Raw genomic sequence first — 11108 nt, 5'->3', positions numbered from 1 at the left:
GGCGGGGAAGTGAGACGTGGGGTCAGATTAGGGGCGGGGGGTGGCGGGGCTGGGGGAGTGCCGGCAAGGGCTGGGGGGTGCAGGGGCTGTTGGGGGCAGGAGCTGGAGGGAGGAGGGGCTAGGGAGGGGGTGCGGGCAGGGCCTGCGGGGTTGATGGGGCTGGAGGAGGGAGTGTGCAGGCAGAGGCTGGGGAAGTGGGGGGGCCGTTGTCGGGGGGCTGGGGTAGGGAATGGGGTGACAGCCGGGAGGTCTGGGGGTGGCCGGGGCTGGGTAGGGGGTGATAGCGCTGGGGCTGACAGCGTTGGGGGTGACAACGTCGGGGCCGGGGCAGGGTAGGGGGTGACAGGGTTGGGGTGACAACGCTAGGGTGACAGCGAGGAGGTGACAGCGTGGGGGCCGGGGCAGTGTAAGGGGTGACAGCATTGGGGTAACAGCGGGGGGGTGACATCGGGGGTTGACAGCCTGGGGTCACATCGTTGGGTGACACCGGGGGGTGACAGCCTGGGGTCACAGCGTTGGGTGACATCGGGGGGTGACAGCCTGGGGTCACATCGTTGGGTGACATCGTTGGGTGACAGCCTGGGGTCACATCGTTGGGTGACACCGGGAGGTGACAGCGTGGGGTCACATCGTGGGGTGACACTGGGGGGTGACAGCCTGGGGTCACATCGTGGGGTGCCACCGGGGGGCCGGGGCTGCAGTACCGCCCCCGCCCGCCAGGGGCCGCCCCGCGGGGGCCGCGCATGCGCACGCGCGGGTCCTTCCCCTGGTGCCGGTGGCTGACGCGGCACCGGCGGCGGGAACATGGAGGGGGCGGCGGCGCCGGGCGGGCCGGGGCTGCCGGGCGCCCTCCTCATCCTCCTCCTCATCACCGTCCTCGTCCTGCTGCTGGCGGCCGCGCTGCGCCGCGCCGCCCCTCGGGCAGCCCCCGCCGCCCCGCCGGACGGTGAGTACCGGGGCGGACAGCGGGGCGCCGGGCGGAGCGGAGCGGAGCTGACCCGGCCCCTCCGCTCCCGCAGGGCCCAGGGCCAACGGGCACGCCAGGCCGGAGGAGCCGCGGAAGGCGAAGGCGAGGCCTCGCAGGGAGAAGCAGCAGCAGCAGCAGCAGCACAGCTTCACACACCGGCTGCTGGTCGCCACCCTCAAGGTACCGCGTGTCCCCGGGCCGCTGTCCCGCCGGTGTCCCCCCGGTGCCGTGTGTGCCCGCCGGTGTCCCCTTGGTGTCCTGGCAGTGTCCCGCCGGTACTGTGTGTGCCCGGTTCCGCTGTCCCTCCCGGTGCCGGTGTCCCCCTGGTGCCAGTATCCCACTGGTGTCTCGCCAGTGCCCCGCCAGTACCGTGTCCGGGCAGTACTGTGTGTGCTCGGTGCGGGTGTCCCGCGGATGCAGTGCCCTGCCAGTACTACGTGTTCTTCCCGGTGCCAGTGTCCCCCTGGTGTCCTGCCAGTGTCCCGCCAGTGCCGTGTGCCCGGTGCCGGTGTCCTTCCCTGTGCCGCTGTCCCGCCGGTGCCGGTATCCTGCTGGTGCCAGTGTCCCACCTCCTCCCGCCGTGACCGCGCTCTCTCCGCAGGGCCACAGCAGCCCGGTGACCTGCCTGGACTTCAGCAGCAACGGGAAGTACCTGGCGTCGTGCTCCGAGGACCGCACGGTGCGGCTGTGGAGCACCCGGGACCTGGCGGGGCGGGAGCACCGCTGCCTGCGCGCCAACGTGGGGCTGGACCACGCCGAGCTCGTCCGCCTCAGCCCCGACTCACGGTACGGACGGGCCTCGTGCTGGCACAGGGGTGTCCTGCGGAGGCACCGATCCCACAGCCAGGCCTCGCTGGCATCAGTGGTATGTGCCCTGGGATGCGTGGAGGCAGCGTCCGTCACTGGGTCATCACTGTAACCACTGATCCGTGGCCTTTCCTGAAGGCAGCTGGCACAGAATCACAAAACCACAACAGTCAGGGTTGGAAGGGACCTCTGGAGATCATGCAGTACAACCCCTGATGGGTTAATGTTGTTGTTGGGGCAAATATCCCAGTGCCCTGCATGACCATGGAAATGCCATTGAGGTCTCTGCCAGCTGGGATGTGCTGCTGAGCTTCTCCAGTGGGCTCAGGAGCTCTTGCTGGGTGGGAAAGTTGATGGGAAAGCATGTCTTGGCTCCTTGTGAAGTGGCTTCTTTTAGAAAGAGGAAAGCATCTCATTTCCAGGTGTAATAAATTCTGTTATTTTCCATTCAGTGTTGCAGTGGGGCCAACACAGGGAGAGAACTTGGTGCCCTCATAAAGCTTTTTACCTGCCAGTGTATCCCTCTCCCCAGGTGGCCCTGAGTGACCTGGGCTGAGCTGGGGATCAGGACCTGTCCCTTCACAGGGCTTTCATTGTCTGGCTGGCAAATGCCGAGACTATTCGTGTCTACAAGATGACCAAGAAGGACGATGGGAGCTTCACCTTCACCGCAAGTTCTGGGGACTTCCCAAAGAAGCACAAAGCTCCCGTCATTAACATAGGGATTGCAGAGACAGGTATGGAAATGAGCTGCTCAGCTGTCCAGGTTGGCTTTGATTTCCTTGTGAAGCTGCTGGGTTCAAAGTGTTGGAGTTTTTGGCATTCTGAAGGCTGTGCTCAGCCCCAGTACTTGACTCTCTGTAGTCTCTTAGGGTTCTTTTTTTATTTAATTTACTCCTGAGTGAACTAAAAGGTGTCATTTTCAGACCCATTCTGTCCCTGTAACCAGCTCCCCGATATGCACAGTCTCTTAATTTACATTTTCAGGGATGCTGTTGCAAAGAGGTCTGGTCTCAATATTGAGAGGATCGCTGTTCTCTGGCCCACCAGTCTCTCTTTAACCAGTCAGAAATCTCTCTAGTGAGTTCTTATGATCTGTCTTGAACTTCTGGGATCACCTAGAACAGAGGTGAGGGTGGGTGGGTGGGAATTCTGTGTTAGTGGTGAGGGCTTGATGGATTAATGCTTCAGGTACGTGACAGCAGATGAATGTGAATTCACCTCTGTAACAGGAGAGCAGGGAAAATGTTAACTGAGACCTTTGTTCAGCTGTGAAAGTGAAAACTTAAACCTGCAACAAGTAGCTGAAAGGTAAACAGGCAACTCCCTGCCTGGGCTGAGGTGGCACTGGGGAAGTGGGAACAAGCAGGAGTCCAACATGGACACAACCGGTAACCATGGGTGGTGCTGGTGTGACTGGGATTCAGCTGCCTGCCCACAATCCATGGCTGATCCTGGAGCTGGTTTTAGGCACGCAGGGCAGATGGAATGTGCTGTGTTCCTGCTGTGGCACAGCCCGTGCTGAGCTCTGCAGGGGCTGGGGGTGCTGAGCGAGGGGCACATGTGGGCCCAGTGCCTGCTGCCCACCCAAAAGCTAAAGGAGGACTAAGGCATAACCAGGAGCTGAGTCTTCTGATTGACCCTCCTTGGATTTTGGTGCTGCTTTTGGTTTTCTCCAGCTGCAGGGAGAGGTTGTCCTGGGGCTTCAATGAGTCTCTGGCCGTGTTAGGTCTGGGACCTCTCCTGATCTTTGCCTTTTTCCCCCAGGAAAGTTTATCATGACAGCTTCCAGTGACACCACCATCCTGATTTGGAGCCCGAAGGGAGAAGTCCTGTCCAGCATTAACACCAACCAGATGAACAATGCCTACGCCACAGTGTCACCCTGTGGGAGGTGAGGGACAGGAGGGATTCCGGGCTAATCCCGCTGCAGGAGCAGCTGGGAACCTCACTCCTTCCCACAGGACATCATCAGTTCAGACCATCATCAGTTAGTTGTTATTGTAATGCAGTTTTCTGAGGGTTCCACAGTTTTAAAAAGGGATTTTGCCCTCTGGGATGTGGAGCTGATGTGGGCTCAGACACGGTGTGTTACCGTTGTGCCTCAGCGCTGCTGTTCTGGTAACCTGAGAACAGCTTTGGCCTCAGGTAGCAGAGATGGGACAGAGCAAACAGCCAATGCAAAGCAAACAGCATTTTGAACTTGTTTGTAAGCTCTTAAAGGTTAATTATAAAGCTAAAGTCTTTATTTCTGGGAGATCTGTTTATCAGGAAAATCTTGTTCTCTGCTCTGTCTCTAACCTGTCGCTGCAGGATGATTTGCCTTGCTCCAGGCTCAGGGAGTTTGGGGATCATAAGCATTGAACTCTTTTGCTTTGGCCTGAGAATTTCTCATTCCTGAGTTGTTCTGGTGCCCTTCCTTAGCATTCCCTTTACCAGCAGGGTTTCAGAGACAAGTGAAAACTTTCCCAGCTGACCAAAGATTTGAGTGGAGGAGTCAGGACAGGTTTGGAGAGCGCTGGCCCTGCCTTGCTCAGGTGCTCTGTAACAGGTACCCTGTGTCTCTGCTTGTTCCTTTACACAGGTTTGTGGCATCCTGTGGCTTTACCCCTGATGTGAAGGTGTGGGAGGTGTGTTTTGGCAAGAATGGAGAATTCCGAGAGGTGACCAGGGCTTTTGAGTTGAAGGGCCATACTGCTGGTGTACATTCCTTCTCCTTCTCCAACGACTCGAGGAGGTGAGTGTGTGTTATCCCACACAGCCCGCTCTGGATCACCCTCAGGACACAGGAGCTCACCCCTTCTAGGGTTCCCCAGCTGCACCCCTGAGCTGGGAGGGGTAAAACACTGCCCTGGGAGGCCAAAACTGGCTCGTGCCACCTGTATATTCCCTGCCCATGGGAATCCCATGTGATTTAACAAGACCAAGTGCTGGTGCTGCACCTGGGTCAGGGCAATCCCTGGGATCAGTCTGGGCTGGGGATAAGCAGATGGAGCAGCCTTGGGGAGAAGGACTTGGGGGAGAGGCTGGACATGACCCAACCCTGTGCCCTGGGCTGATCCCACAGGGTGGGCAGCAGGGGAGGGGAGAATTCTGCCCCTCTGCCCCCTCAAGTGAGGACCCCCCCCCATGCAGAGCTGCCTCCAGCCCTGGGGACCCAGCACAGGATGGACACGGACCTGTTGGAGCTAGTCCAGAGGATGCACCAAGATGATCAGAGGGATGGAGCACCTCTGCTGTGAGGAGAGGCTGAGGGAATTGGGGTTGTTCAGCCTGGAGAAGAAGAGGCTTTGGGGTGACCCCATTGTGGCCTTCCAATACCTGAAGGGAGCTGAGAAGATGGAGAGAGACTGTTTACAAGGGCCTGGAGGGACAGGACAAGGGGGAACAGCTTTATACTGACAGAGAGCAGGGTTAAATGGGATACTGGAGGGAAACCCTTTGCTATGGGGGTGGTGAGGCCCTGGCACAAGTTGCCCAGAGAAGCTGTGGCTGCCCCATCCCTGGAAGCATCCAAGGCCAGGCTGAACAGGGCTTGGAGCAACCTGGGATAGTGGAAAGACAGCACAGCCTGTACATGTGTACGGACTCACCCTTCCCAAAACACCTCCCTCCACAGAGGATTCCTGGTGCATTCCCTTGCACCAACCTGTCCTCTCTTGTGCCTCCAGGATGGCGACGGTGTCGAAGGACGGCACGTGGAAGTTCTGGGACACGGATGTGGAGTACAAGAAGCAGCAGGACCCGTACCTGCTGCTGACAGGGCAGTGCTCGGTGCCGGAGCCGCGGCTCATCACCCTGTCCCCCGACGGGCGCGCCGTGGCCGTGGCAGGTGGCACCGACATCGCCGTGTACAACACGCGCCGCGGCGAGGAGGAGGAGCGGCTCCAGGGCGTACACAGTCACGGCATCACCGACCTCGCCTTCGACACCACCGGCCGCTACCTCGTGTCCTGCGGGGACCGCGCCATCCGCGTCTTCCACAACACCACGGGGCACCGCGCCCTGGTGGAGGACATGGAGGCCATGCTCAAAAAAACTGGGAACAAGGCCACGCGGGAGCGGCTGGAGCAGCAGATCTGCAGTGCCCGCAAGGCGCTGGCCGCCATCTACGGCAGGAAAGTCTGAGCTGCCCCTGCTGCCCGTGGCCTTTCGGGGAGGTTTTTTTTTTTTTAATAACTCTGAACGGCTGGTAATAAAAGAGTGGCCCCCGGGTCCTTCCTTGCCTGCTCTGTGACCGCAGGGACGCCGCTGGGGATGGTGGGGGGCTCCCACTGGGAAAATGGTTTTTCCTTCTGCAGGCTTGGATCATCAATATCTCACGGGAGGGATGGCTTAGTCAGCGCCCGCGAGGTTTCCTGAGCTTAGAAATGGGATTTCTGTGGCTGTGGGGTAGCGTGGGTTTTTTTTTGGGGGGGGGGGGGTGGGGGTGGTGTTCAGGGGAGCTGCCCAAGCTCAATTTTTGATGCGGAATGGGGGGGGGGGTTGTGTCTGCTGCACGAGACCAGGTAGTGCTGTAACGGTGCTCCACGCTCAGGGTTTCCCCGTTCCTCAGCCCGGGGGTCTCAGGGTCGCCCCGTTCCCGGGGCCGGGGTGTTCGAGGGAGCCGGGGACGGCACTTGCCCCAAGTAAAGATGGCGGCGGCAGGTCACGTGGTCTGCGCATCTGCTACGTACCCGCAGCGGGGTGGGGCCACCCTGCGCAGGCGCAGCGGGCGGGGCGTGCCCCGGCGCGCTGACGCAGGACGCGCAGCGCGCGGGCGGGCCGCGCAGGGCGCGTGCGCGGGGCCGGGCGCGGCGGCGGCGGGTGCGGCGGGGGCCGGTGCTGCGGGGGCTGCGCGCGCGCCATGTCGGGGCGCTCGGTGCGGGCCGAGACCCGCAGCCGCGCCAAGGATGACATCAAGAAGGTGATGGCGGCCATCGAGCGCGTCCGCAGATGGTGAGGGGCGGGCCCGCGGGATGGGAGGGGCCCCCGCCGCTCCTGCGCGCAGCCAATCAGCGCGCCGCGGGGCGGGACGCGGGAGCGCGCGGCCAACTAGCGGGCGCGGGTCGCGGGGCCGGCGGCCAATGGGAGTGGGGAAGGGGGGCGGGAGCGCCCGTGACGGGCGGGCGGCGCGTCCAATCGCGGCGCGGCGGAGCGGTGGATTGATGCTCCGCTAGGCCAATCGGGGGGCGCCGTGGGGGCGGGGCTTGTTGCCATGGCTCCCCAGGCCGCCCCTGGCAGCGCCGTGTCCCGCAGGGAGAAGAAGTGGGTGACGGTGGGAGACACGTCCCTGCGGATATTCAAGTGGGTGCCGGTGGCCGACAGCAAGGAGGTGGGTACCGCGCGTGGAGCCGAGCCGGGAGCAGCCGCCCCCAAGCCGGGACGAGCCTCCCTTAGCACCCCGCCCCGGGCCGAACACCGAGCCCTCCTGAGCACCCCCCGCAACGAGCCACTGTCGAGCCACCGAGGCCCTCTGGCCGCTCCCCAGGCCCTGCAGAACTCTCCTGAATCCCCCCTAGCCCCTGCCAAGCCCCCCCGAGCCACCCAGTCGACCTCCGAGCCCCCTCGGCCCCGCCGACCCCAGAGCCCACCTGTGCCCACCCCGAGTCCACCCTCGAGCCCCCCAAGCCAAACTGAGCCCCTGCCGCACCCCTTTGAACCCTCCTGAGCTCCCCAAGCAGCCCCCTTGAGCTCCCCATGAGTCGACCTGAGTCCCCCCAGCCCTGCTGAGCCCCCTGAGCACCCCCAAGCCCCTTCACATTCCCCCTTAGCCTCTCTGCCCAAACCACCCGAGAACTTGGTTATCTCAATGTCACTTCTAGACAAGCATCACCTCCTTTTCTCTCTCCCTATTCCTAGCTTTCCACAGCCAGAGTTTTGCCTCTCACTTAGTGAAGTGCCCCCAAAGGGAAGGGAAAAGGCCGACTTGAGCACATCCCTCTGTGCTGCCGGAGACAGAGAGGGGAAGGGCTCCTCTGGAGCAGCCTGTGCTCCTCTGACCTCCTGTTTGTGCTTTCCTTTCTCTCCTCAAGAAAGAGAAATCCAAATCAAGCAGCAGCACTGCTCGAGAACCCAATGGCTTCCCAGCTGACACTTCTGCCAACTCCTCCCTCCTCCTGGAGTTCCAAGGTGCGTCTGGCTGAGCGCCCTCTGACCTGGGGAAAGACTCCAAGGCTGAACATTGCCAGTTCTGTATGTGCTGTCTGGATGGGGAAGAGCAGTGTCTTTCTCCAGTGTGGGGTTGTGCTGATCTACTTCTGGACTGTCCCTGCCCAAACTATTTGGGTTTGCTGTCAGAAGGAATCTTAATCAACTGTTTCTGGGATCTTCCTGTGGGAACCGTCGCATGGAACTGGAAGGCTGGGGGTTCCTGTTCCCCCTTTCCACTCACTGCTGGGGAGAGGCATGCCTGCAGCCAAGCCCACTGCTTCCAGCAGTGACTTCCCTGGACCTTGGGATGAAGGGACAGAGGATGTCCCTGGCCTGGCTCTTGGTCAAGGTGCTGTGGTGCAGCCAGACAAGGCTCTGGCAGTGCCAGAGTTGCTGCTGTCCTGTGCCCAGCCTCTTCTCTGGGCTCCTGGTGTGGCTAAGGAAAACCAGGGACTGTGCTGGCCTTTCCAAGACATGCAGTGATGTTGTACTGCAGGTGTGCAGTTTGGGAAGGTGTGTGCCAGGCCTGCCTCCCCATTTGGAGGCAGGTGCTGAGCATCGCTGCTGGTTCTGCATCGCAAACAGAGAAGGAACAAAACCCTGGTAACACAAACAGGAAGTTCCTGCCCTCAGAGGCCCGGGGCCCTCAAGGGCTGCAGACATGAGATTTGGCAGTGCAGCCCCTTTGCCTCCTGCTTTTTTTGCACACCCTGGGGTTTGTCTGCTCAGACTTGTTCCCTCTCCCCTGGCCAGTTGCGCCTGTGATGCCCCTGGTGTCCTGGTGCACAGCCCTGTGCCCAGCAGCCCTCGTGCTGACAGGGCACAGTGAATCCCCCATTCCACTCCTCTGACAGTGCTCTGCCTTTCTCGGCGAGACCCCGGCTCACAGTGCCGCACTCGGCTTCCCATGCCCCCGGGTCAAGGTGCTCTCCTTCACCAGGTGCTGTTTCTGCAGATGAGAACAGCAACCAGAGCTCCCTGTCCGATGTGTACCAGCTCAAGGTGGACAGCAGCCCCAACTCCAGCCCCAGTCCCCAGCAGAGCGAGTCCATGAGTCCTGCCCACACGTCCGACTTCCGCACGGACGACTCGCAGCCCCCCACCCTGGGGCAGGAGACCCTGGAAGGTGGGTGCTGGGCTGGGAAGGGAGCAGGGGAATGGCAGGGCCCGGGGAAGGCCACACTGGAGCTGTTGGTGGTCCGGTGTGTGGCTGAGGCACTGCTGGAAGTGGACAGGGCAGTGGGGACTTGTGTCTTCTGCTGAAGGTCCTGTCCTGGCCCAGCACTGAGCTGGGTGCTGGGTCTGCATTGCTGTGAACCGTTCTGTTCTCCCCAGAGCCCTCCCTGCCTTCCTCAGAAGTGGCAGACGAGCCTCCCACTCTCACAAAGGAAGAGCCAGTCCCCCTTGAGACTCAGGTAAGGGAAGGGCATCGAAACTACCTCTAAATGTACACAGCCTCTTTCACCCTCATTGCTGCTCCCTGCACCAGAAACATCTGGATGGATGGACTTGCTCTGCAGTCCCAAAGTACCCCCCAGGGACTCTCCAAATCTTCTGGCTTCCTGAGCTGTCCCCTGGTTCACATCAGGCCTTAAAGTGTGGATGGGAAGGATCACGGAAGGATGTTGGGGTTTGGGAAAACGACAATTGTGGCGGGCTCCAGGCTGGAGTGGGTTCCCATTGCTGGTGCCCTGGGGTTTGCATACAGGTGACAGCCTGGGGTGTCCCCAGGGTGTGACAGAGCCTTGTCTGTGCGTGGCTCAGTGTCACTGCCCATGACCTCTGACTCTTGCAGGTAACTGAAGAGGAGGAGGACTCCGGTGCGCCGCCTCTGAAGAGATTTTGTGCCGACCAGAACTCTGTGTGCCACACGGCCTCGGAGAGCTGAGCCTGCCCGGCCCGGCACCCTCGCCAGCCCCTCGCAGAGCTGCCTGGCCCCCGGCACCGGCGCTTCCCCCCAGCCTGCCCCTTCCCCAGCGTCGGGGCTCCCACCACTCGCATCCAGCCCGCCCTGCCCTGCCCTGCCCTGCCCGACGGATGGGGCCACCGCCAGTACCTGCGAATCTGCCTCTATTTATTGGCTCCCTCTCTCCCTGCTCCGTGCCCTCGAGCTGTGGGGCTCCGCTGGGTGGGCTGCACGCGTGGGGTGGGGGGTTCTCCATGGGGCTCCCTGCTCTCCTGTGGTCCCTGGGGTCTGGCAGATGCTGTTTGCCTGCTCGTGGCTGCCCTGCCTGCCCTTCCCTGGGCGCTGGGAACGGGAGAGCCGCTTCCCGCCTGCTCCAGGTGATGTTTCCACTCTGTGGTGGGTGCAGGCGGTGCTGGGGGTGGGGGGTGGTAGGGGGAGGCCGGCAGGGACCCGCTGGGACGCTGTGCAATAAGCTGCTGGTTTAAGCCATTGGTGTTGGGAGAGAGGGGAGCGCTTTCCCCTCCCGGAGGGCAGGTACTGGCCGGCCTTGGCTCTGCCCCCCGGGAGCCGGCAGAGCAGGGGGAGCTGCTGCCCTGTGCCGGGGGTCCCTGCCCCTCTTACCCGCCGCCCCCGGCACGGGGAAGGACGCGCGGCAGGTGCCGGAGCCCCCGGGAAGCGCTCCCGGCCCGGGGCTCTGCTCCCCCCAAACCCCGCTGCCCCCCAGCCCCGCTCTCCCCCCGCCGCCACTGCATGTCCCGCCCAGTCTGTGATCCAGCCTGGCGAAGCCGAAGGCGCGGCCGCGCGTGGAAGTGGAAAGTTATTTTAGCACTGAATAGAATATTTTTAAAATTAAACTATTTGAAATACAGATGCAGAGTGCGCTGTGTGCGGGGCGGGGAGGGACGAGCAGGGAAGTGGAAATCGCCACTAGATGGGACTGTGCCCAGACTTACTTTGTCCCCAGGGCTTTCCATCCCCGAGCCCACGGAGCCGGCCCGGAGCCCGGGAAGGTCGGTCAGCACCCGCTCGGGGTCCCCCAACTCCACTCCCTGCCCGCCTCCGAGGCCGGTGTCGGGGCAGGCCGAGCAGAGGAGGCCGGGGCGGCCCCTCCGAGCTATGCAGTGTCCCCGGCTGCTCCCTCACTGCTACTCCACTCCAGGAATGTTGTCCTTAAGACAAGTTTAAACACTGCAGGAGGGCACCTTTACCTGAGTGCGCCGAAGGGCTGCCGTGACACGTGTCACCTGAGACTGGCACCGTGTCACCTGAAACTGGCACCGACAGCCTCGGGTATCA

General features: G+C 62.0%; 2 protein-coding genes across 4 annotated transcripts; both read left to right on the top strand.

The window, feature by feature from the left end:
• The first annotated feature begins 748 nt into the window (after positions 1 to 748).
• TBL2 (transducin beta like 2) lies at positions 749 to 5991 on the top strand. Of its 2 annotated transcripts, XM_064677714.1 has the most exons (7): positions 749 to 946; positions 1020 to 1147; positions 1569 to 1753; positions 2360 to 2511; positions 3542 to 3668; positions 4359 to 4511; positions 5446 to 5991. In XM_064677714.1, exons 1-7 carry the CDS (start codon positions 805 to 807, stop codon positions 5900 to 5902), a joined length of 1344 nt encoding a protein of 447 aa, XP_064533784.1. In that variant the 5' UTR covers positions 749 to 804; the 3' UTR covers positions 5903 to 5991. The 2 variants fall into 2 exon arrangements, with proteins under 2 accessions (XP_064533784.1, XP_064533785.1); XM_064677715.1 differs by lacking the exons at positions 749 to 946; positions 1020 to 1147 and having other exon boundaries at positions 1634 to 1753; positions 2307 to 2511.
• Positions 5992 to 6559: 568 nt separating this feature from the next.
• BCL7B (BAF chromatin remodeling complex subunit BCL7B) lies at positions 6560 to 10680 on the top strand. Of its 2 annotated transcripts, none has more exons than XM_064677704.1 (6): positions 6560 to 6712; positions 7013 to 7088; positions 7789 to 7885; positions 8847 to 9032; positions 9242 to 9321; positions 9702 to 10680. In XM_064677704.1, the coding sequence occupies exons 1-6, from the start codon at positions 6621 to 6623 to the stop codon at positions 9792 to 9794; spliced, it is 624 nt and encodes a 207-aa protein (XP_064533774.1). In that variant the 5' UTR covers positions 6560 to 6620; the 3' UTR covers positions 9795 to 10680. The 2 variants fall into 2 exon arrangements, with proteins under 2 accessions (XP_064533774.1, XP_064533775.1); XM_064677705.1 differs by having other exon boundaries at positions 6561 to 6712; positions 8862 to 9032.
• Positions 10681 to 11108: the final 428 nt, after the last annotated feature.

This window comes from Pseudopipra pipra, chromosome 21, assembly GCF_036250125.1.
Source record: "Pseudopipra pipra isolate bDixPip1 chromosome 21, bDixPip1.hap1, whole genome shotgun sequence".
Lineage (NCBI taxonomy): Eukaryota > Metazoa > Chordata > Aves > Passeriformes > Pipridae > Pseudopipra > Pseudopipra pipra.
Note: the sequence above shows the minus strand (reverse complement) of the source record. Positions and strands in the feature narration are given on the sequence as shown.

Bases quoted from the DNA above. Each gene is read 5' to 3' on its own strand.
- TBL2 (XM_064677714.1), top strand. From the start codon at position 805: ATGGAGGGGGCGGCGGCGCCGGGCGGGCCGGGGCTGCCGGGCGCCCTC. The intron at 1,148-1,568 runs GTACCGCGTGTC...CTCTCTCCGCAG, and splicing joins TGCTGGTCGCCACCCTCAAG to GGCCACAGCAGCCCGGTGAC. The intron at 3,669-4,358 runs GTGAGGGACAGG...TCCTTTACACAG, and splicing joins ACAGTGTCACCCTGTGGGAG to GTTTGTGGCATCCTGTGGCT.
- BCL7B (XM_064677704.1), top strand. From the start codon at position 6,621: ATGTCGGGGCGCTCGGTGCGGGCCGAGACCCGCAGCCGCGCCAAGGAT. The intron at 7,089-7,788 runs GTGGGTACCGCG...TCTCTCCTCAAG, and splicing joins CGGTGGCCGACAGCAAGGAG to AAAGAGAAATCCAAATCAAG. The intron at 9,322-9,701 runs GTAAGGGAAGGG...TGACTCTTGCAG, and splicing joins CAGTCCCCCTTGAGACTCAG to GTAACTGAAGAGGAGGAGGA.